Source organism: Leuciscus leuciscus, assembly GCF_965113295.1.
Source record: "Leuciscus leuciscus genome assembly, chromosome: 5".
In the NCBI taxonomy this organism is placed as follows: Eukaryota; Metazoa; Chordata; class Actinopteri; order Cypriniformes; family Leuciscidae; genus Leuciscus; species Leuciscus leuciscus.
The window spans coordinates 25,575,621-25,596,028 of record NC_138729.1 but is presented as its reverse complement, the minus strand read 5'-3'; the positions used below and the strand labels follow the sequence as shown (position 1 = coordinate 25,596,028).

At 39.1% G+C, this 20,408-nt stretch overlaps 2 protein-coding genes across 5 annotated transcripts; one reads left to right on the top strand and one right to left on the bottom strand.

Annotated features, from left to right (window-relative positions):
* The first annotated feature begins 72 nt into the window (after positions 1-72).
* Positions 73-9,743, top strand: pias2 (protein inhibitor of activated STAT, 2). Of its 4 annotated transcripts, none has more exons than XM_082168755.1 (15): positions 75-451; positions 1,132-1,216; positions 2,570-3,038; positions 3,786-3,873; positions 3,978-4,028; positions 4,724-4,814; positions 5,817-5,951; positions 6,044-6,149; positions 6,360-6,433; positions 6,576-6,736; positions 6,852-6,985; positions 7,104-7,296; positions 7,875-8,014; positions 8,118-8,155; positions 8,257-9,743. In XM_082168755.1, the coding sequence occupies exons 3-15, from the start codon at positions 2,573-2,575 to the stop codon at positions 8,443-8,445; spliced, it is 1,866 nt and encodes a 621-aa protein (XP_082024881.1). In that variant the 5' UTR covers positions 75-451; positions 1,132-1,216; positions 2,570-2,572; the 3' UTR covers positions 8,446-9,743. The 4 variants fall into 4 exon arrangements, with proteins under 4 accessions (XP_082024880.1, XP_082024881.1, XP_082024882.1 ...); XM_082168757.1 differs by having other exon boundaries at positions 98-116; XM_082168754.1 differs by lacking the exon at positions 1,132-1,216 and having other exon boundaries at positions 73-116.
* eef2l2 (eukaryotic translation elongation factor 2, like 2) lies at positions 9,534-20,343 on the bottom strand. Its single transcript, XM_082168749.1, has 15 exons — positions 20,197-20,343; positions 17,554-17,768; positions 16,751-16,932; positions 15,088-15,299; positions 13,522-13,709; positions 13,290-13,395; positions 13,089-13,202; positions 12,862-13,000; positions 12,577-12,772; positions 11,560-11,818; positions 11,364-11,471; positions 10,917-11,270; positions 10,641-10,823; positions 10,429-10,561; positions 9,534-10,211 (listed from the first exon to the last, which is right to left on the bottom strand). Exons 1-15 carry the CDS (start codon positions 20,197-20,199, stop codon positions 10,018-10,020), a joined length of 2,586 nt encoding a protein of 861 aa, XP_082024875.1. The 5' UTR covers positions 20,200-20,343; the 3' UTR covers positions 9,534-10,017.
* Between the last annotated feature and the right edge of the window lie 65 nt (positions 20,344-20,408).

Genomic DNA, 20,408 nt, shown 5'->3' with positions numbered 1-20,408 from the left:
AGAAAAAGAAAATAGTATATGACCCCTTTAACCCAGACTGTGTCACGTGACCCGATATTCTCCGGACTGGCCAGGATGATCGAAGCCAGAAAATGGCGGATTTTGAGGAGTTACGGGTAGGCGAAAGTGCAATGATAGCTGGTTACTTCTTTGCGTTTTTCATATCTGAAGATATTTTGCAGTTACCGTTTTGATATGCTATTTAACCGGTCGGTTTGCTGCCCATGGGTTAGTTTATTTATAGTTAATAGAGAGACGTCACATCAGTCCGTTAGACGGATTGTGTTTAGCTTGTTAGCCACCAACCAGCTAACGTACTCTTTTAGCTCTCGAGCTGCTACACAAACATTGAAGAACAGCCTCAAAATGTCACTGCTTTCATTGCCATCTTTTACTGCATGAAAACGCTTTATTATAATGCCTAACTGAACTTGACGACTGTTCGCTGCAGGTAAAAAGTTTTTTACGTTACAATTTCTCGAATTGTTTTGGTTGGTCTTTTGTTAGCTAGCTTCCGAGCAATTGACAATGTCTACATGTACTCACAGGTGTAGTTTGATGTATAACCTATATTTGCATGGGTAAATTATGTGTAGACCAGTGTGACCTACTGTGTGTGTATAAATGTAAGCGGACGCACGTTTTACATTAAATTGCGAAGTAGGCTAAACATTTAAAGAGGGACACATTGACAATGTTGTTTACAAGCCTGAAGAAAAACTTGATTTTGGGGGGGGATTTTTGTCACTGTTTCATCCGTTTCATCACCACATTTTTCTCAAGATAATTTGTTTTACTGGCATTGTACATAAACCATCTTTCTAAAGTTTAATTTAATGCGTTGTACTTCAGCATGAGCACCAACACAATCCTGCAATAACAAATGTAGACTGTGTGTTGGATACAGGAAAGTTAGACACCTGCTTTTGTGTACTAATTATATTGCCATTATTTGACTGATCCATGTTGTTTTGTAAATTGCTCAGAAACATCCCACATAACTATAAACCCAGCTTTTTTTCAGCAGTTCAGTTAATTTCTCACTGGATCAAAGTGAACATCTGTGTTTTGTCCTTTGTTATGCTCTTGATGTTCATCTAATTGGTCTTGGAATTATTCTCAACATTTTAGATGCATTTCGGTCATTTGTTAAGGATTTTTAAAGAAAAAAGGATTAACACATAAGAACAATCAAGCATGGACCATGTAATGAAGGGTCAGTTGAGATTTTCTTATTTCTCTGGGGTTTCTGGAATGGGTGTATTTGGGTGGGTTGTCACCTCACTTCACACATAATTCTGAAATTAATTAATTAATCTGCTTTCAAATTACACCTTTTGGTTCTTATTAGGGATGTCAACGATTAATCGACGATCGATTAATTGTCGATAATACATTTAATCGATACAACTTATCGATCATCGATTAAGCAGGTCTTTATGCGTGTGCGTGCTGCTCAACCGCGAAACATGTAAAGCGAGCGCGCCGGAGTTATGTTTGGGACCATTTTACACCTTCATCATGACTGTAAGTTTGCGTGTGCATTCGCAGCCTTTTGTTTTGTGCAAATGTAAGTTGTAATACTGTTTATTTTCTGTAGGCCTATCTATATCTGATTTATCTCATATTGGATGCATTTGGTTAAGAATTAACTCTGTAGTAAAGCGTCAGCTTCAGCGCGCGCAGCTCAAACGGCAATGCACGACTAATAATGACTATTGGGACTGTAATATTACATAACATTATAAAGAGAACAATATTGTAATAAAACGTTGTAAATTATTTGGGTTTAGTTGCCGTGTCGCGTTGCTCCAGGAAGAGCGCGTCCACAACATGAGTAGTTCTGAATGAATGGCACGTAACTTAGTTCAAGTTCACTTGTGCATGAATTTGCGTCATTTTGTGCAGATATAATTTGTAATATTATGTTTATTTTGAATATATCTGATTAATCTCATATAGGATGTGTTTCTTTTAGATAAATAACGTGCTAGCAAAGTGCTCCAGTTTAACGGTAGCAGATTCATTCAGTCGCGTGCAGTTGTTCCAGGAAGAGCGCGTCCACAACAGTCACACATTCTAAGCGCATATGAGGCGGCGTTGGTGACACGTTGTATTAGTAGTTATATTCGATTATTAAATAATTAATTTAATTATCAATCACATCGAAACATTTTACAATCCTACTAGCCCTTTATTTATATTTAAAACCATTCTAATTGATTTGGTGAGGAACATACAGTAGCGTTTTGAGCAGCATTTGCAGACCCTGTCATGCTGTCATAGCCACTGCAGTAGACGCATATCGCAGTATTAAGGCTAACGATTAATCGATTAATTGATCGTTAATTTAAACGACGATCGATCATGGGAATTTGTGAAAATTGACATCCCTAGTTCTTATTAATATATTATTATTATTATACATGCAAAACTTGTCAGCATGGCACAGATGGTGTTTTTTCTTACTTACTTGTGTGGCAAAAAATAATTAGCTTGATCAGCCCATATGCTTTTCCATGTTTGCTATCTCAAAGTCTTTTATGGCTTGTCTGGATTTGTTTTGCAGAATATGGTATCAAGTTTCCGTGTCTCAGAGCTCCAGGTACTGTTAGGTTTTGCTGGAAGGAATAAGAGCGGTCGCAAGCATGAACTATTGCTGAGGGCTTTGCATCTACTAAGGAGTGGTTGTGGTCCTGCCGTGCAGATCAAAATAAAGGAACTCTATTGTCGGAGATACCCAAGGACTTTTGATGGTCTTCAAGATTTGGCGGCTCTGAAGTCAAGCATTAAATCCTACTTTCACATAGACAGTGGTGCCACCATTGTGAGCTCAGACCTTCCTCTGCAAACCGGCCATTCAGACCTCCTGCAGCAGCAGCAAGTGAGCTGCGATTCACCTGTTTTACATGAATTAAAGCCCATGATGAATATGCAGCAGCCCACGTCGCTTATGGCTCCTGTCCACCCGGACGTGCAGATGAAGGCCCTACCATTTTACGATGTGCTGGATGTCTTGATCAAACCATCAAGTTTAGGTAATTTTATTCAAAATGACTAGATTGTTCCATGCTTGGTGAAATAAAAAAATAAATTAATAAACTTTTGATTAGAGTATGGAATACAGCTTTATAGAGATAAATGCACATATTTAATATATTTATAGCCTTAAGCTTAAACGAAAAATAGTGTTAGAGTTTGTGTAACAGTGTGATTTATTTAGGTACACTAACATTGAGAAGTTTGGGGTTTTTTTTAAAGAAATTATATTATTCAGCAAGGATGCGTTCAATTGATCAAAAGTGACAGTAAAGACATTTAGGCTGCTACAAAGAATTTTTATTTTAAATAAAACGTTCTATTCATCAAAGAATCCTGTATCATGGTTTCCATAGAAATATTAAGCAGCGCAATTGTTTTCAACATTGATAATGTTAAGCAATGTGTCTTGGGCAGAAAATTTGCATATTAGAATGATGGGTCATGTGACACTGAAGACTGGAGTAATGATGCTGAAAATTCAGCTTCGTCATCACAGGAATAAATTGCATTTTAAATGTATATATTTAAAAATTTAGAATTTTTTTTACCAAATTGCTATTTTACTGTATTTTTGATCAGCATAAAATACCTCTTCAAAAAACATTGAAGAATCTTACCGACCCCTACCTTTTGAACGGTAGTGTATGTGAACTAATTGCTATCGCATCAGCTGGGTTGTGCATGATTTCCTCATTGCCTGTGTCTTAGGTTTAAAACTATACACCCTATGACTTGTTTTAAAGGGACCCATGCTGTTCAGAGGTTTCATCATGAGAAGTACTTCATATTTGCATTGACTCCACAACAAGTGAGAGAAGTTTGCATTTCTCGGTAAGAACTAAATTACTTAAATGCGACTTAAATAATGTGACTTGTGTCTTTTACTCCTTTTCTGAAATTTATTGGCTCTTTGTTGTTCTTAACCTTTTGCATAGGGACTTTCTTCCAGGTGGAAGAAGGGACTACATGGTTCAAATTCAGCTCCGGTAAGAACCAACTCAATGTGCTTTTTCTATACTGTCATTTGTATATCAGGTTCTGCAGCATATACAAAGATGTTTGTCACCACAATCTCAATTAGGGATGCACAATATTATCGTATGAAAAGTAGAATACTCAAATAACTTGAAGTTACTTTTGTTAAATAAATAAATAAATACTTCTGGATAAATAAAGTAGTAGGCCTAATTGATGTCATAAATCACAAGCATGAGACTTGTAAATTAAATAATTTTATACACAGTTTAATCTGTAATAAAATTTGATCAAATGAGTGGTGAAAATAACTTGAATCCAAAGAGCTCTAAAATAATTGTAGAATTTTTATTTGAAGCTGAAGAGAGCATTAGCTGAAGTCATGCCACCAGCACCCTAGATAATCTACAAATGTTAAATCCAAAAATGAAATATTTAGGTTACAAATGCGCCTGTGGTGGAAAAACGTAACAGACTTTATTATTGTTTTTTTTCAGAGCTTTTAATGTACTCTTATACAAAAATAACTTTCTTAACATTTATTTATCTTTAACAAGTAACCTTTTGGTAAGGAGACATCAGAACTAAAAAAAACAGAATTAAAAAGGGAAAAATAATTGTATATCGTATCGGCTATCGGCCAAAATGCAATATTGTGCATCCTTAATCTCAATTTTAAACTTTTGATGTTCTGTTTTGATTCTAGGTTTTGTCTAGCAGAGACCAGTTGTCCACAAGAGGACAATTATCCAAACAGCCTGTGCATCAAAGTCAATGGAAAGCTCTTTCCCCTCCCTGTATGTAGACCTGTTTAATGTGCTTTCCAAAACTAGTTCTTATAAATGTATATGAATTATAGAGGTCTTGAGGTATTTTAAATGTTTAACTGTTTCTAACACAACCATTCAATCAATTCCTGATAGACAAAATCAAGTCCTGTCCTACATTTTTTTTTCTTGTTCGAGGAGCTGTTTCACTCTGATATGCATCATATCAGGGAAGAAAAGACTCTCTGAACTTCCGTTTCACTAAGAGATATTCAACAAATAAAATACTGAATACAATTGTCGTAGTCCACCACCAAAAACCAAAAAATAGAGATTAGCTGATTACTGATTAAATGCATAATTTGTTATTTGAACAGGAACATTGCTCATAAGAAATTTAAAAGATGACCGTAATACTGTACATCTTATTCAAACAATGTTTTAATGGCTGTTTAAGTGACATGACGTGAAGGCCAAGCATGGTAACCCATACCCGGAATTTGTCCTCTGCATATGACCCATCTAAGTTACCGCACACATATTAGGAGCAGTGAGTAGTGAACACGCATTGCAAACATTGAACGGACACACCCGGAGCAGCCATTTTGCTGCGGCACCCGGGGAGCGATTGGAGATCGAACCCGCAACCTTCGGGTTACCCATTCGGCCACGACTGCCCCAAAGCAGAGAACATGCATGCATGTTAAAAACCTCTGTGAAATGTATCTATCTAGATACACTTTAGCCTAATATGAGTTTGTGCTCAAGAAACAGTTATTGCTATCAATGGTGAAAACAGATGCACTGCTTAATATTTTTTGAAAACCATGATTTGTTTAATTTTTTTCAGGATTCTTTGATTAATAGAAAGTTGTTGTTTTTTAGCATTTATTTTAAGTATAAATCTTCTGTAAGAATTCAAATTTTTTTGGGTCATCCTTGCTGAAGTGTTTATTTCTCTTTTAAAAATCTTGCTGAACTCAAACTGTACATTTGTATAATTGTATAATATCTGATGTTGTTATCACATAGGGATATGCACCACCTCCTAAGAATGGTGTTGAGCAGAAAAGACCCGGCAGACCGCTGAACATCACATCGCTGGTCAGGTTGTCATCTGCTGTACCCAATCAGATAGTAGTCACATGGGCACCTGAAATAGGGAAGGTATGTAAAGTGCCAGTACACATTTCCACAGCACTGCTTCAGCCTATTCTTTATGCTAAGCGTTGTATGTACTTCCATCTTGTTTTCTGCAGACATACTCCATGTCTGTTTATTTGGTGCGGCAGCTGACCTCCCCACTGTTACTACAGAGATTAAGAATGAAGGGGATCAGAAACCCTGACCACTCAAGAGCATTAAGTAAGGCAACATTTCCCTCTTTGAGGAAAAAAAAGATACCCATGTAATCTTAATTATTAGTATAAATATGATTACACTTGACAAAATTGTGTTCATTGTCTTTTTGTCATGAATTCTGTAACAATTAGCTTCTTCATCCTTATATATAATTCATTGACTGAATTATTGAAATAATGTACTAAATCCACCCCTTCTTTACTCTTGTAACAGTTAAAGAAAAACTCACGGCAGACCCTGACAGTGAAATCGCCACAACTAGTTTACGAGTCTCACTCATGTGCCCAGTAAGTTACTGCATCTACAAGATCTTAACTGACTCATGTATGTCATTTTAAACAACAGGTTTAAGTTTTTGTTTGGTGCTCTGATATAGTATGGCAAAAAAAAAGAATTTTGTGTGACCAAATAAGTCGTCTTTTTATATAGCTTGGCAAGATGCGCCTTACGGTACCCTGTCGAGCTGTCACCTGTTCCCACCTGCAGTGCTTTGATGCTGCTCTATACCTGCAAATGAATGAGAAGAAGCCCACCTGGATCTGTCCCGTCTGTGACAAAAAAGCCACATATGAGAGTCTGATTATAGATGGGTGAGATTACTTTCACTGTAGCTGAGGTGCCATTTTAAACCACAATCCCTGAATATTTTTGCCTTTATTGAGATAGTTAATATGCATGTAATAAACTGGGCACTCTACTTGTCAGGCTCTTCATGGAAATACTCAATGACTGCACAGATGTTGATGAAATCAAGTTTCAGGAGGATGGGACTTGGTGTCCAATGAGACCAAAGAAGGAGACGTTGAAAGTGTCATCTCCATGTATCCCAAAAATTGACTGTAAGGTTCATTGCCATTTATAAGAGTGTGAGCTTTATCTCTGTGTGCCAGGTTTTAATTGATTGTAAATAGGATTTCCATTTTTGATGCATTTTTAAAGCATTTCATGGCCCCTTAGGTGCTGTCACAGTGAGACAGAGTGCAGTGGTGCCACCTCCAGAAACCAGCAGTACAAAAAAGGCAGACGTAATTGACCTTACGCTAGAGAGCTCGTCTGATGATGATGATGATGATGATGATGAGGATAGCGATCCTCCTCTGAAAAAGCGCTGTCTCTACATGTCAAAGGCTGAGGAGATGCACAGCAAAGGGTTTGTGTTCATTCATTTAATACAAATCAGACCAGGCATTTCTGTGTACCTCTTTTATAAGCCTTGCCCTTTTGTTACCATATTTTGAATGAGCCCTGAACTGTACAAAAAACACTGAATTGCCCATGGTGATGATGGTAATACCTAAAAATTAGGGAGTTTTAAAAATGTTGTTTTCTAGACCTGGGCATGTAATGTAAGTTGATAAAATCTTAAAAAAGGAATGGAAAGTTATTTTATTATTTATTTATTTTGCACTCTAAAATGTTTATTAGCCAGAAACATTATTATTATTATTATTATTATTATTATTATGGTAACACTTTACAATAAGGTCTCATTTGTTAACATTAATGTATTAACTATTATGAACTAACAATGAGCAATACATTTGTTACAGTATTTATTAATCTTTGTTAATGTTAGTTAATAGAAATCCAGCTGTTCATTGTTTTTTCATGTAAGTTCACAGTGCATTAACTATTAACATTAACAATGTTTCTCTGTGTTATAGTTTCTCTATGATAATGTTGCTTTGTGTTTATTGGTTTTCATATGATCCTATTTTCATGTTTTAGAGTCTTGACTTATCAGCCTTCAACTGTCCGGGTGCCAAATGTCCAGGCGCTGGACACCTCATACCTGACCTCCTCAATAGCAGACTACTCGGTCCCATTCCACCATTCAACCTTATCCACTATTCCCACAGATATGCAAAGTATGCACTTATCCAGTCTGCCATCCAATCAAACATGCTTTCATTTATGCTCAAGCTTTTACAGGAATACTAACATGTCATACTACACACATCTTTCCCAAAGGTCTTGATTTATTTTCTCTGATTCAAGGGGACCCCCAGGTATGAGTGAAACATTCTTACAATTAAATATTAAGATTGCATGCATGCATACATATTTATAGTCTAAACTGCTCCTGCTGTTTCCTTTATTGTTCTTTCAGCAACATTACAGAGGCCCCATATTTTTAGACAATCTCTCCAGCAGCCTTCAGAGTGCCACCACCAGCGCCAGCCTGGTCTCCTCATCCTCACAGTACGAGACGGCAACCCATAGCAGCAGCTCGAGTCATGAGACGGGTGTGATCACGGGAGGATCTTCAGGCCTATCAGACATTATCTCTCTAGACTGACTCCTGGTGCATCTTTATTGGCCAGTCACCAAAACAACTACACTCAAGTCAAGTTAGCTGAGTAAAAACAATTTTGACATTTGACTATGGACCTCAAGAATCTTGTTTCGACAAGGACCCAGAAGGAAATATCTTGAGTGGTTCAGCAACAATACTGTTTTAAAATGCAAACCTGAATTAAGCCGTTTTCCCTTGAATTGGGGAAACTATCGGTTGCACAATGACTCTTTCATTAGCTATTTCATTGGAGGAGCAGAGCAAAACAAACTGCATAAATGAGTGGAGTGGACTGGAAAGCTCAGACACTTCCAATAACTGCACTCTTGTCTCCATTGTGTGTTGCTTCAGCAGTTCTGCAGTTGAAACGGAAGCAGGTTTTCAGCGGCAGCTCACTTTATATGTCTCTTCGATTTCAGCAGTGCAATTATGTTTTTTTACAAAACTTCAGTTGCAGCAATAAAAACTGTTTGTTGTATATTTCAAAAAAACTTTACTGGTCTGATATCAAGGTAGAATGAGTCAACAGATTTTTTGTTTTTGTTTTGTTTTTTGGTTATTTGCTCAAGGACCATCAGATTCCCTGTGGCTGATGCAGTAAACCTATTTTTGATCTGTCATTTTATATGGAAGTTGTTTTTGCTGTCTTAACACATCTAACATATTCGCCTCAGAAACTATAATATGATTGTTGATAAAAACTAAGGGAGTAATCTGTCTAATTGCATGGTTCTTGGTCATTATAAAACCAGCAACTGCATGAAATGAAAATGAGGCCATTCATTGTTCTTTTAAGATTATGGATCAAAGTTTTGATATAATAGGATGAGGATCATGAAATGCAAAAATCGGTCTTTTAGAAATTGGCGTTTATTATTAATGGCTTACTTGATAGATACGCAGTTTGAAGTCATCTTATATGGGCTGACTTATGATTATGAGCCATACATTTATTTTGACAAAGTCTGAAGGTGTGTGTGTTTTATTTTTTTTTTATTTTTTTTTTTATAGAAGTTACTCCTTGTTGTCTACAAATTTGATTCAAAGATGCCCATATATTTTGATGTAAAAAACAAAACAAAACAATGATGTGCTGTAAATGTTGATACAGTGCTTTTATTGTCCCTCTTGGTCAGGGCTGAGGTTTTTAATCGACATGGATCTCCATTGATGATGGCAAAGGTAAAGCTGTTGAGAATCTTGAATTCTTTGCACAAATGAGGGTACAGTTTAAGATGATACATGTACATCCTAAGACATGTAAATCAATACACAGTGATTAAAGCATTATTTCATGTTCATCTGGAAAAATATATTTTTTAAGTTTAAATATTATGTCCAGATTGCTGTTGTATTTGCTGTCCTTTATGTATGGACACATCCACACAAGTTTAACTTGCTCAGATTTTATTTTCTGCAAGATTGTGCAGCTTTGAATATTTAAATTAAGCGCTATTGGTTTTATTCCAATTAAAGTCTATTTATTTGTGTAAACTTTATGCCATACACTTCAGAGTCATTACGTTAACATGGTAAGGTTAATAGCTTTAATCACTATATAGAATCCACAGATGTTTATAGTTTGTCCAGGTAGTTGTCCAGCAGTGGGATGCCCTCCTTCAGACCTTTGCGTTTACGGGTCTCAGCCACAACTTGGCAAGGTTTGCTGTTTATGTCATAGGGGTCACCTGGCAAAATCTGCCAGTGGTCAAACACACACTGAGGGAAGGCCTGGCCACCAGTGTTAGACCTCAGGTCTGCTGTAAAACCTGTTCAGAAAAAAATGCAAGCGAATTATAGGCACTAAGGTACTGAGGACTTGTTTTAATGTCCACAATATAATAATTCAGAAATGTACAACATTTGGCCCCATTCAAAAATGTTTAACTGCTATAACTAATGTATTTATTGTTGAATATAAAAATTACATCAATGTCCTATTGCTGTCATTTTGAATGAGCTGTCAAATCTGAAGTGTTAACTCACCAAATGATTCATTTACAGGTAGGTATGCCTTCACCACAAATATAGGTGTCCCAGCCACTTGGGACTCCTCAAACACATGTCCTCTTTTTCTGTTCAGGACACCGTAGATGCCACCAACAACCTGCTCTGGGCACTGGAGGGGAAAAGAAAATACATTAACGGCATCAAGTTTGCACTCTCGTTTTTCTGTTCCAGGAAGCCACCATGTATACCTGAATCTCAACCAGGTAAATGGGCTCCATGAGTCTTGGCTGTGCAGTGAGCACAGAGGCATACAGAACTCTTCGGGCTGTGGGAATGATCTGACCGCCACCTCTATGGATGGCATCAGCGTGAAGAGTGACGTCATGAATGTCAAATCGGACTGCCCGCATGTTCTCTTCACAGAGTGCACCCTGGTAAGGTGACACAAAATTGTTTCTGTTGAAGTATCTCATTATTATAATGTAAACTGTATGAATGTCCATGCATGAGTTAACGTGACTCACTTCTTTTGTTGCCCACTGGAAACCAGCCACTACACTGTCCTTTATCTCATTCAGATACTGAACTCCCTTTGTGACATCCACAAGGACGTTGGGCCCTGTGCCATCTGGTCCAAAGCACCAAATCTTACGGGCCTCGCCCACTTCCCACTCATATTTCTCAGCCAGGTAGCGAGCTCTCTGTTTGAGCTCCTGCCGAGAGGTCACGTCACCCTTATCGATGTCCTCGGCCAAGCCATCTGGGAAGGGCCTGGATTTCATGTACAGACGATTGTGCTTGTTGGGAGACTTGGACAAGCAAACTTGGTCTGATTCTTCACTGACTGTTTCACGATATGACACAACTGGGTCTGATTTCTGCAACAACAAAAAATTGCCTTGAACTATTAGTGGAGAAGAAAAGAATAAAACATATCTGTATACTCTTTAGTATTCTCATCCAAGCGCTACCTTCAGAGGGATGCCGGCATGATCTTCCTCAAGATCTTTTAGGCAAATCTCCAGATGAAGCTCTCCAGCACCTGCCACAATGTGCTCACCGGACTCTTCAATGATGCACTAGCAAAAGGTGGAAAACAACTTGTATTTATTATTGTAAAGATTGAATTCTGTTTATACCGTCTTATTACCCCACCAAGATATTCACCTGAACCATGGGATCAGACTTGGCGAGACGTTTGAGACCCTCCACCAACTTTGGCAGATCTGCTGGGTTCTTGGCCTCCACAGCAACTCTCACCACAGGACTAACGCTGAACTTCATAACACGCATGTTGTGAGCATGTTCAAAAGTGCTAATGGTGCCAGTTTTGACCAGGAACTGATCAACCCCAACCAAACCAGCAATGTTCCCGCATGGCACATCTTCAATGGGCTCTACATAGCGACCCATCATTAGGATAGTTCTGGGGAGACCATTGAGCAATGATCATCAAATCAAGTGAAGATGACTTAGGCTCAATCCCAATTCACCCCTTGCCCCTACCCCTTGGCCCTACCCCTCCGTTTTGCGCGTTCCCGTGAAGGGGTAGGGTTGTCTCGATTCTCTTTTGGTTGGAGGGGGAGGGGTAGGGGTAGGGGGAAGGGCCAGATAGCCCTTGAAACGAAGATTTTTCGGGACCACACTTCAAACGAAGGGGTATGAGAAATGTACCTGCATACACCGGCTAATCATTTTCTTTGTCATATTCAATCTTGTGTTCATATTTACGGTCGTGTTCTTCAAAGAAACGGTTGCAAAAAAATCGCTTAAGTTCGTTAACAATATGACGCGTGTAAAAAGCTAAAGTTTGAAGCGAAGTGGACTTGCGAATGAGGTGAATTCGTGTCCACTGCGCCGTACTAAACGCCTCATTCGCGCCGCAAGACCTCCAGACGCGGACGCAATTGAGATGACTACAGCTGACGACGGCATCTTGGAAGTTTGTGATAAAACATTGCCGCATCTCCTGTGACGTAGGTGCTAGCGACGACGTATAATGACGTGTAAAGGGTTTAGTAGTGGTGTCCCATTTCTTAGGGGAATATTTTCAACCCTACGCCTTGCCACTCTGTTTCAAGGGGCAAGGGTAAGGGGTAGGCGAAGGGTTAGGGGTAGGCGAAGGGGTATAAAATAGAATTGGGATTGAGCCTTATACTGTAAATGCAATTGACAGCAGCAAACCTTTGGATTGGCTTTATGTACAAGTCCTCCTTCTTTCCTGGTGTGAAGTTCGGGCCCATGATGCGCACCTTCTGTCCTGTAGAAACAACACCAGAGAAGACACGACCAAAGGCATAGAATCTACCCTTGTCAGTGGTAGGCACCATCTTGGAGATGTACATCATGAGAGGAGCTTTAGGATCGCAGTTCTTCACACCTTGAAAGTCAAAGGAGGAATATGTAAAAGTTGTAGAAAAAAAGCACATCTCTCTGAAGTGTAGAACACCTCGCAATGTAGTGACTCACCCATAGCTGCCTCATCATCTCCAGGACCCTCGTAAAGCAGTTCACAGCGGTACTTTTGGGCCGTGACAGGAGAAGGAAGATGGATGGTAATCATCTGGAGCAAAGCATCACCTGCAGGCAACCAGCGGCGCATCACAGCCTGGAAGCATTCGAAAAACCATGTGTCAACAACAATACCAGTTTAATTAAGAGTGCAGGTTATTAAAAGTCATTATTTTGAGTTGTACCTTAAGTAGAGGTTTCCCTTCTTTTTCTTTGTCATCTGCATCAAGCTTTACTTCAAGTTTCTCAATCAGTTTCTGGGTCTCTTCTTTGTTGAAATTCATAATGGCATCAAATACCTGTGGAAAGAGTTCAAATGAGAGAGTAATTGCAAATGAGTGGTAGTAGCAGGAGACGAGTGGTAAGAAGAACTGATTCAAACAAACCTTAAAGATGGGATCCAAGACAAGTTGGCAGAAAGTACGCGGAAGCTTCTTGCCTTCTGCATTGGTTGATGATTTGCTAAATTTTCCACAAGCGGGATCAAAGTACCTGAAAAGGATGGCTTTGAATTAAAGAGATTTCATATATACACATCATTTACACTGGAAATTCCATGGGTAATTTGTACTCGTGTCCTTGTGATCAAATGTCTTCTTTATAACACAAGACACTTACTTATCTCCCCATAGCTTTTTCATCATCTCCTCCACTTTCTTAGCTCGTTCTGCTGGAGAGAGATCTGTTTTTTTCTTATCTCCTTTGGCAGCAAACTTGGCCACATACATTTCAGCAAACTGCTTCAGAGTAAAAGCCCAGCCATGGAGACCTGACCCAAATCCCACAGTCCCAACCACAGGATCCACCTAGGATACACAGGTACCCCAGAAACCAAGTCAAGTCACCTTCATTTATGTAGCGCTTTTAGCAATATAGATTGTTTCAAAGCAGCTTTACAGTGATAATAGGAAATTAAAGTAACAGAGATTGTTTTGGCTGTACAGCAGCTCTAGAATAAAGTTATTGTCCAGCTAAAGTTAGTTTTGATTGATTCACTTCCGTTGCAAAGATCATTAGTTATTAACTTAGGGGCCGCTAACACGACACCGCTAGAAAACCCTTAGGGCCCTATCTTGCACCCAGCGCAATTGACTTTGTACACCGACGCATGTATCATTCCTATTTTGCACCCGCGCACAGCAGACTTTTCCCTCCACAGACGCACGTCGGTAAACTAGCAAATGCCTTTGCGCTCCCGGGGGCGGTTCAGCGCAAAGAGGAAGCGCAAACGTATTTTGCAGGTTTAGAAAACAATTCCACGCGTTCGCATGTTATTCATGCTATTTTAAGGGCGCATGCTTGGCCATAACCAATGTAGCGTGTGCACAACGCGCATAGGCTACACTCTGCTTATCTCATCTACACACAGACGCAGCAGTTCTCATTTTTAGAAAACAATACATTATTACAAGGAAAAATATTAACACATGAGGGAAATCATTGTTGTGTCCATGAAGATGTGAAAAAATAGGCATAAATCTAGCTTACACATTTACCCAAATTATTATACACCTGTTTAACTGAAGCTAATTTGGGTGTGTTTCTCCATCCCCAATGTCACTTCTCTGTGTTTTACGGCCCTGACGAGAACATCGGTCTCCTCGGCTGTGAACCGCTCCTGGCGTGCGCCTGGCAAATCCGCCGTTATAATATCAATCCACCATGGAACAATCGTGCCTGCTCTTAAAGGGAATGTGAGATGTCGCTCTGATTGGTTTATTTCACGTTACGCCCAAACCACACCTATGAATAATGAACCTACTTCAGACCAACCCATTTTAGATTTGCGTCTGGCGCAAGAGTAATTTATCCCGCCTGTATAATAGCAACAGCGCCCAAGACCCGCCCACAAAGTTACTTGCGTTTCGCGCTTGATACTTGCGTTTCAGATCATTAAAATAGGGCCCTTAATGCGCTCCGGCCCCCTCACTGGCACAACAACAGTGCCAGGTGGCTCGAGAACGCAAACCTTGAAATAGGTTCCAAGGTGCAAGCCTTGAAAAAAAATGTGGGAAAAAAAGTTATCTCTGCGCAAACTTCAAAAACGCAAACCTGCGAGAACTCTGGCGGTGTGCACATGCGTATTACGTGTTTAGTCTATAGGTATGCGCGTTTGAGTATATATGTGCGCAGTAGGAAACGCATAAATAAAAGCAAATATTTTCCTCAAAGTTGAACTGTTACCATGATGTTTCCCATTGGTCCACTCTCTCCTTCACCATAGGTTGAGATGATGACATTAACGTTCTCCACAATCCGCTGGAAGGTTAGGAAAAGATCATTGGGTTCCAGCTGCAACTCAAGGAGAGCACGGTCCATCTTGTTCATCATCAACACAGGCTTGATGCGCTCTGCTATGGCTTGTCTCAAGACCGTCTCAGTCTGCACACACACACCTGTGGAACAAGTCAGCTTTCACCTTTTTTTTAAATCACTTTTTGGTCCGGCACAGAAATCGTGTCCCTTGAGGTTTCATGATGAAACTATTTGTATGGTTTAACAAATATTGTTAAATGTTCTTGTTACAGTGCTCTTAGCGATGTTGGGTGACGTCACTTCTTGTTGACAACAAAACAAAACAAAACGGAGGCTAGCCTGACCCTCCCTCCTCCTCATCCAGTCCCCTCCCCCTCTCTTCTGTGCTTTTCCGATGTAAATTCGGGACTTTGTGCGTTCCTTCTCCTTTTCCCTCTTCTTTGCTATTTGTTCATTGGAACGTTGTCTCATTGGTCGTGTGTCGGCAATATCAAAATTCAATAGAATATAATTAAAATGTTAGTCGTTGTCTAGGACATCTCTCCTCTAGCTAACTTCCCTCTTCATGCTTCTCTCTCCTCTACTCCCACACCCCCCTTCATGTGCACGCGCACTAACCCCCCAACCCCCACCCCCAAATCATTCTTGTCGGTTATTGGCTGAAACATTGACTACGTTTACATGCAGCCAATAACCCGTTCAAAACCGGGATATTAGCAATAACCCGGTCGCGCACGGCCATGTAAACACCGGCAAAAACCCGGATATGCTCATATCCCGGTTTTTAAAAACCCGGATATTATCCCTGGGGTACCCCTTTTCTAACCCGAATATTTGGTCATGTAAACGCGTATCGGCATATCCCCATCAAAAGGAACATTGATTTGTGTTCTGCGCATGTTCTATTCGCAAGGAATCTTGGTCTTTTGAGTAGAGACGGCGCATACACAGACGCAGAACAGCACCAGACTTTTGGAGCGAGGAGGAAAGCGCAAACAAAGGCGATCGCTATCTGCCCTGAACTATTCATTATCCGCGTGCTGCTGCTGTTGTTGTTGCCTTTGGATACAGGAAGAAGAATCGGAAATGACGCATATTGCGTCTTAACGTTGTCCGTACGTCCAGACGCTAACCGTGCGTCGCCGTTTACATCGGGATATTGCCAATTGATTACAAATTCCATGTATACAGGAGTAACTCTCTCTACTCACGCATGTAAACGGGTTATTCAGAATGTTTCAGAAACCCAAATAGTGACCTTAACCCGACCATAACCCGAATTTTAACAGCTTGTAAACGTAGTCAATGTTTATGTTTCATGGTCCAGGCTGGGCCAGTTTGTTTTTGTTGCCGTTTGTGAAGCCTGAGCTGTCTACAGAGACAGCGTTTTTTTACAGTGTGTTCAGGGGACAGGCGGCTAGCGGATAGTGAGGAGATGTTTGCTGTATGTGACAAAAAAACACGTGACATCGCTTAGAGCACCTTTAAGGGAATTGCCTCTAAAATCACCTGATGCATGTCTGTAAAAGTATACTGCCTTAATTATAGAACAGAAGTGTGAATTTGATATCCTAAAATGATTTAGCCTTACCTGATACACAGTCTACCACTACAAGGGCACCATCTGTAACTCTGAGAGCTGCCGTCACCTCAGACGAGAAGTCAACATGTCCTGGTGAGTCGATCAGGTTGATGAGGAAGCCAGAACCATCCTTACACTGCTTGATGAAAGCTGAGTCATACTCGCTCAGCTCATAATACAGAGAGATAGCCCTGTAAGTGAAACATACACAGTGATTGTGAAAAGTCATTTTGGTGTTTCCTTTGACGATTTTGTTTGAATTGAATAAGAGACACATAGCTTTATAAAGACTTTTACATTGTTACAAAAAACTTCCTTTTTTCTTATTCATCAAAAATCCTGGAAAAAATGGCTATATATCACTGTTTCCACAAACTAAGCAGCACAACTGTTTTCAACACTGATAATAATAAACAGTGTTGTTAATTAATAATTAACAGCAAATCATCATATTAGAATGATTTCTAAAGGATCATGTGACACTGAAGCTGAAAATTCACATTTTAAAATATATTTAAATAGAAAACAGTTATTTTAAAGTGTAATATTTCATAATATTTTTGAACAAATAAATGCAGACTTGTTTTTAAACATTTAAAAATCTAAGTCTAAATTTTGAATGGTGGTGCATTTTCAATAAAAGTACCTTTTTTACTGGTCAAAAATGGTGGGAAAGTTCAATAGATTGTGAAAAGATCTCATCCATATAATATTAAAATTCATCCTACTGACAAATACTTTATGTAGAATAGCTCTTGTGACATCAATATGATTAATAATAAACTAGTGACTTTTTAAATAGGAATACCTACGTTGACTTTATGGTGATACATCTCTCTTGTTCATCTTTTCTGGTGTCAGTAAATCTGGTCTCCCCTGCACGAGCATTAGCAATAATACCAGCTTTGCACACCAAGGAATCAGTGAGAGTAGATTTGCCATGGTCCACATGGGCAATCACAGACATGTTCCTGATGTTGGACTTTTTGTCCATAATCCCCCGAATCTGGTCTACTGTAAAGTTCACCTGAGGAACAGAGACAAGTTTGTCAAGTGTTGATTGTGGAGTAAATATAAGTGTTTGTGGGTGAGGGACAATATGTGATGTCAAAACAAATGAATGCCTCTGGCTCATTAGAGGATGGGAATCTACAAAAAGGAACTGTGACAGTGTAACTAAGCTCATGCATTTAATTTCTCAATAGAGGCTAAATAAATGTTTTTTTTTATTTATTTTTTATTAGATTTACAGTAAAAAAAAAGTTCCAAAGTTGCATATTTGGAACTGCATATGCCATTGAATTATGGGTCAGTGACATGACATGCATATTTTTGTCTAAGTGCATTATTTTCTTTCAAAATAAGTGAATAAATCCATGACATATACCACTTTATTATATAAAACCTATTTAGTTTGAATTCATTTGTAGTACATTTAAATAAGATATATATTATTTTGTTTTATCTTTAACCCCCAAAAATGTCAGGTGAGGCAACCGTCCGAACAAATGAACAGACTACGAAAACTTTAAAATGGTGTCTTAAAAAGAAAAATACTAAGGCATAATTTTAGGTTTACCATTAGGTTTACCTTTCATATAAATTTTTTTTTTTTTTTTTAAATATCAGTAGTTTTAAAGCTGTTGAGATAATTGAAAAACTTTTGTATATTCTCAAAAAATCATTTTAACAGCAAAATTGACACGTGACTAAAATAATGCTGCTAACATTCATAACAACGCGATGTAAAATACAATGAATTATAACAATATTACAATTAAACAAATTTTTTATGTGATGGTGATGTGATATTTGATTCTGAGAATATCACTGTCACCATAAATTGAGGCAATTCATGCTAATATAGACCTATTTTAAATGCCTATTTTTACCTGTATATGGTAAAGTAACTTGAAATGTCTAATATTTACTAGCATTTACTATGTATCATGCTTTCAACCTTAATTAATTATACAATAACAGTAATTATTGATTTCAATAACGCTTTTTAAATGTGTCATAATTCACAAGTGCAGTGAAGCACCGCATCCACCATGAGTGCGCAGTTTCTGGGTGTCCGCGGACTGTTGTGCTGCTGCTGCTGCTGCTGTCTCCGAGGCACAAGCGCTGCCCAGCGATACACTCAGCCTATGTTTTCCAGCCAAAGTTGCTCATTTAACTTGTGCGCAAAATTGAAATATCCTATACATATTTGCGAATACAGCACCGTTTCCAACCAGTGAGTCGAACAGAACAAAATCGTCACTTCCTGATAAACTGTCTGGCTCTAAATAAAAGTGGGAGAAGCCACTGTATAAGTTTGCGTCTCAGAGCGCGCATACCAAAACCAATAAACGTGTTATCTTATCTTGCTTTCTGTGGTGGATGTTGCTGTTTGGGAACGCAGTCATGTAAGAGATTTCTTCTCGAAGGTAATTAGGCCTAACAGTTATACCGAACCACTTTAACGACAGACTTGCTCAGGCATTTCACAACAACCAAAACACCATTTCAGACACTGAGCAAAAAGACCGTTCCGCTGGTTAGTCCAGTTATGTCGTAGCATCGCGCAAAGTCACATGTCTTTTTTGATGCGCATCGAGGAATTTATTCGGTAAATGTGTTTCCATTGTAGTTTATGCGCATAATTTCTTAACGGATAAAACATGTATCCGACTCATGCGAGCGCATAAGTTTTTTTATGCACATTTTAAGAATTTATGGGAATCTTGGCGTCTCCATTCAGCAGTTTTTGATGCTATAGTAACTTATAGGATATCCCAAAATGCGCATTAAAAATGGGTGGATGGAAACATAGCAAGCTGTTTAGCTTGATAAGAATGTTGGGTTGTTTCCCCCGTCAAAAACAACAACATAGCGACCTCGTCACTATAATAACACTATTTCCACCCAGCAACTCTCCACAGGCACGGCTTGCTCGGTCTCTGCGCATGAAACTTTAATACGCGCATTGAAAAGAACAGTGGGGGCGTGAACGCGCTATTTATACCACGGTAACGTTATTCCAGTGCGCGCGCGTGCACTGTGCTGGGCCATATCCCAAAATACGAGGCTTACTTTTACTTAAAAACAAAGATCCAACAAACCGCATGCGGTTGTGCTTTACAATTATGCGTAGTATAACTGTTACACGACGAACTTTATGATCTCCCGTCGAATACAAAGATGTATATTTCAATGCGTCATTCTCTTCCCTGACTATTCTAAAATAAAGACATAAATTAAATGTTGCGCGTATAATTCATGTTCAAGGTTGCTATAAACGCTAGAATCTTCTTAGCAGGTTGTCATTACGTCATTGACATCAGAATAAAAAAAGATTGCATAGCCTAAATGACTGAATAAATGCGTCCTAAATGTACACAAATGTTTCAATATAGAGCTGTAGTCATAATTTATGATGCCCTGGTGAATGACGGGGTGAAATATCATACCATTTTTGCGAATGGCTCCCAAATCTAGGACGGCCTCTCGCTGCGATCGCTGCTCCTCTCCGCTTGAGGACCTGGGGGAAAGAGAGATATGTGACGTAGAATCTTAGTTTATGCTGCGACACATAAGGTGTGCTCGACTTCGGCTGCGGAGGGATGTAACCGATCGGCGAGAGTTGCCGCTTGCAGTCGGACTCGGGGAGGAGCTGAAAACG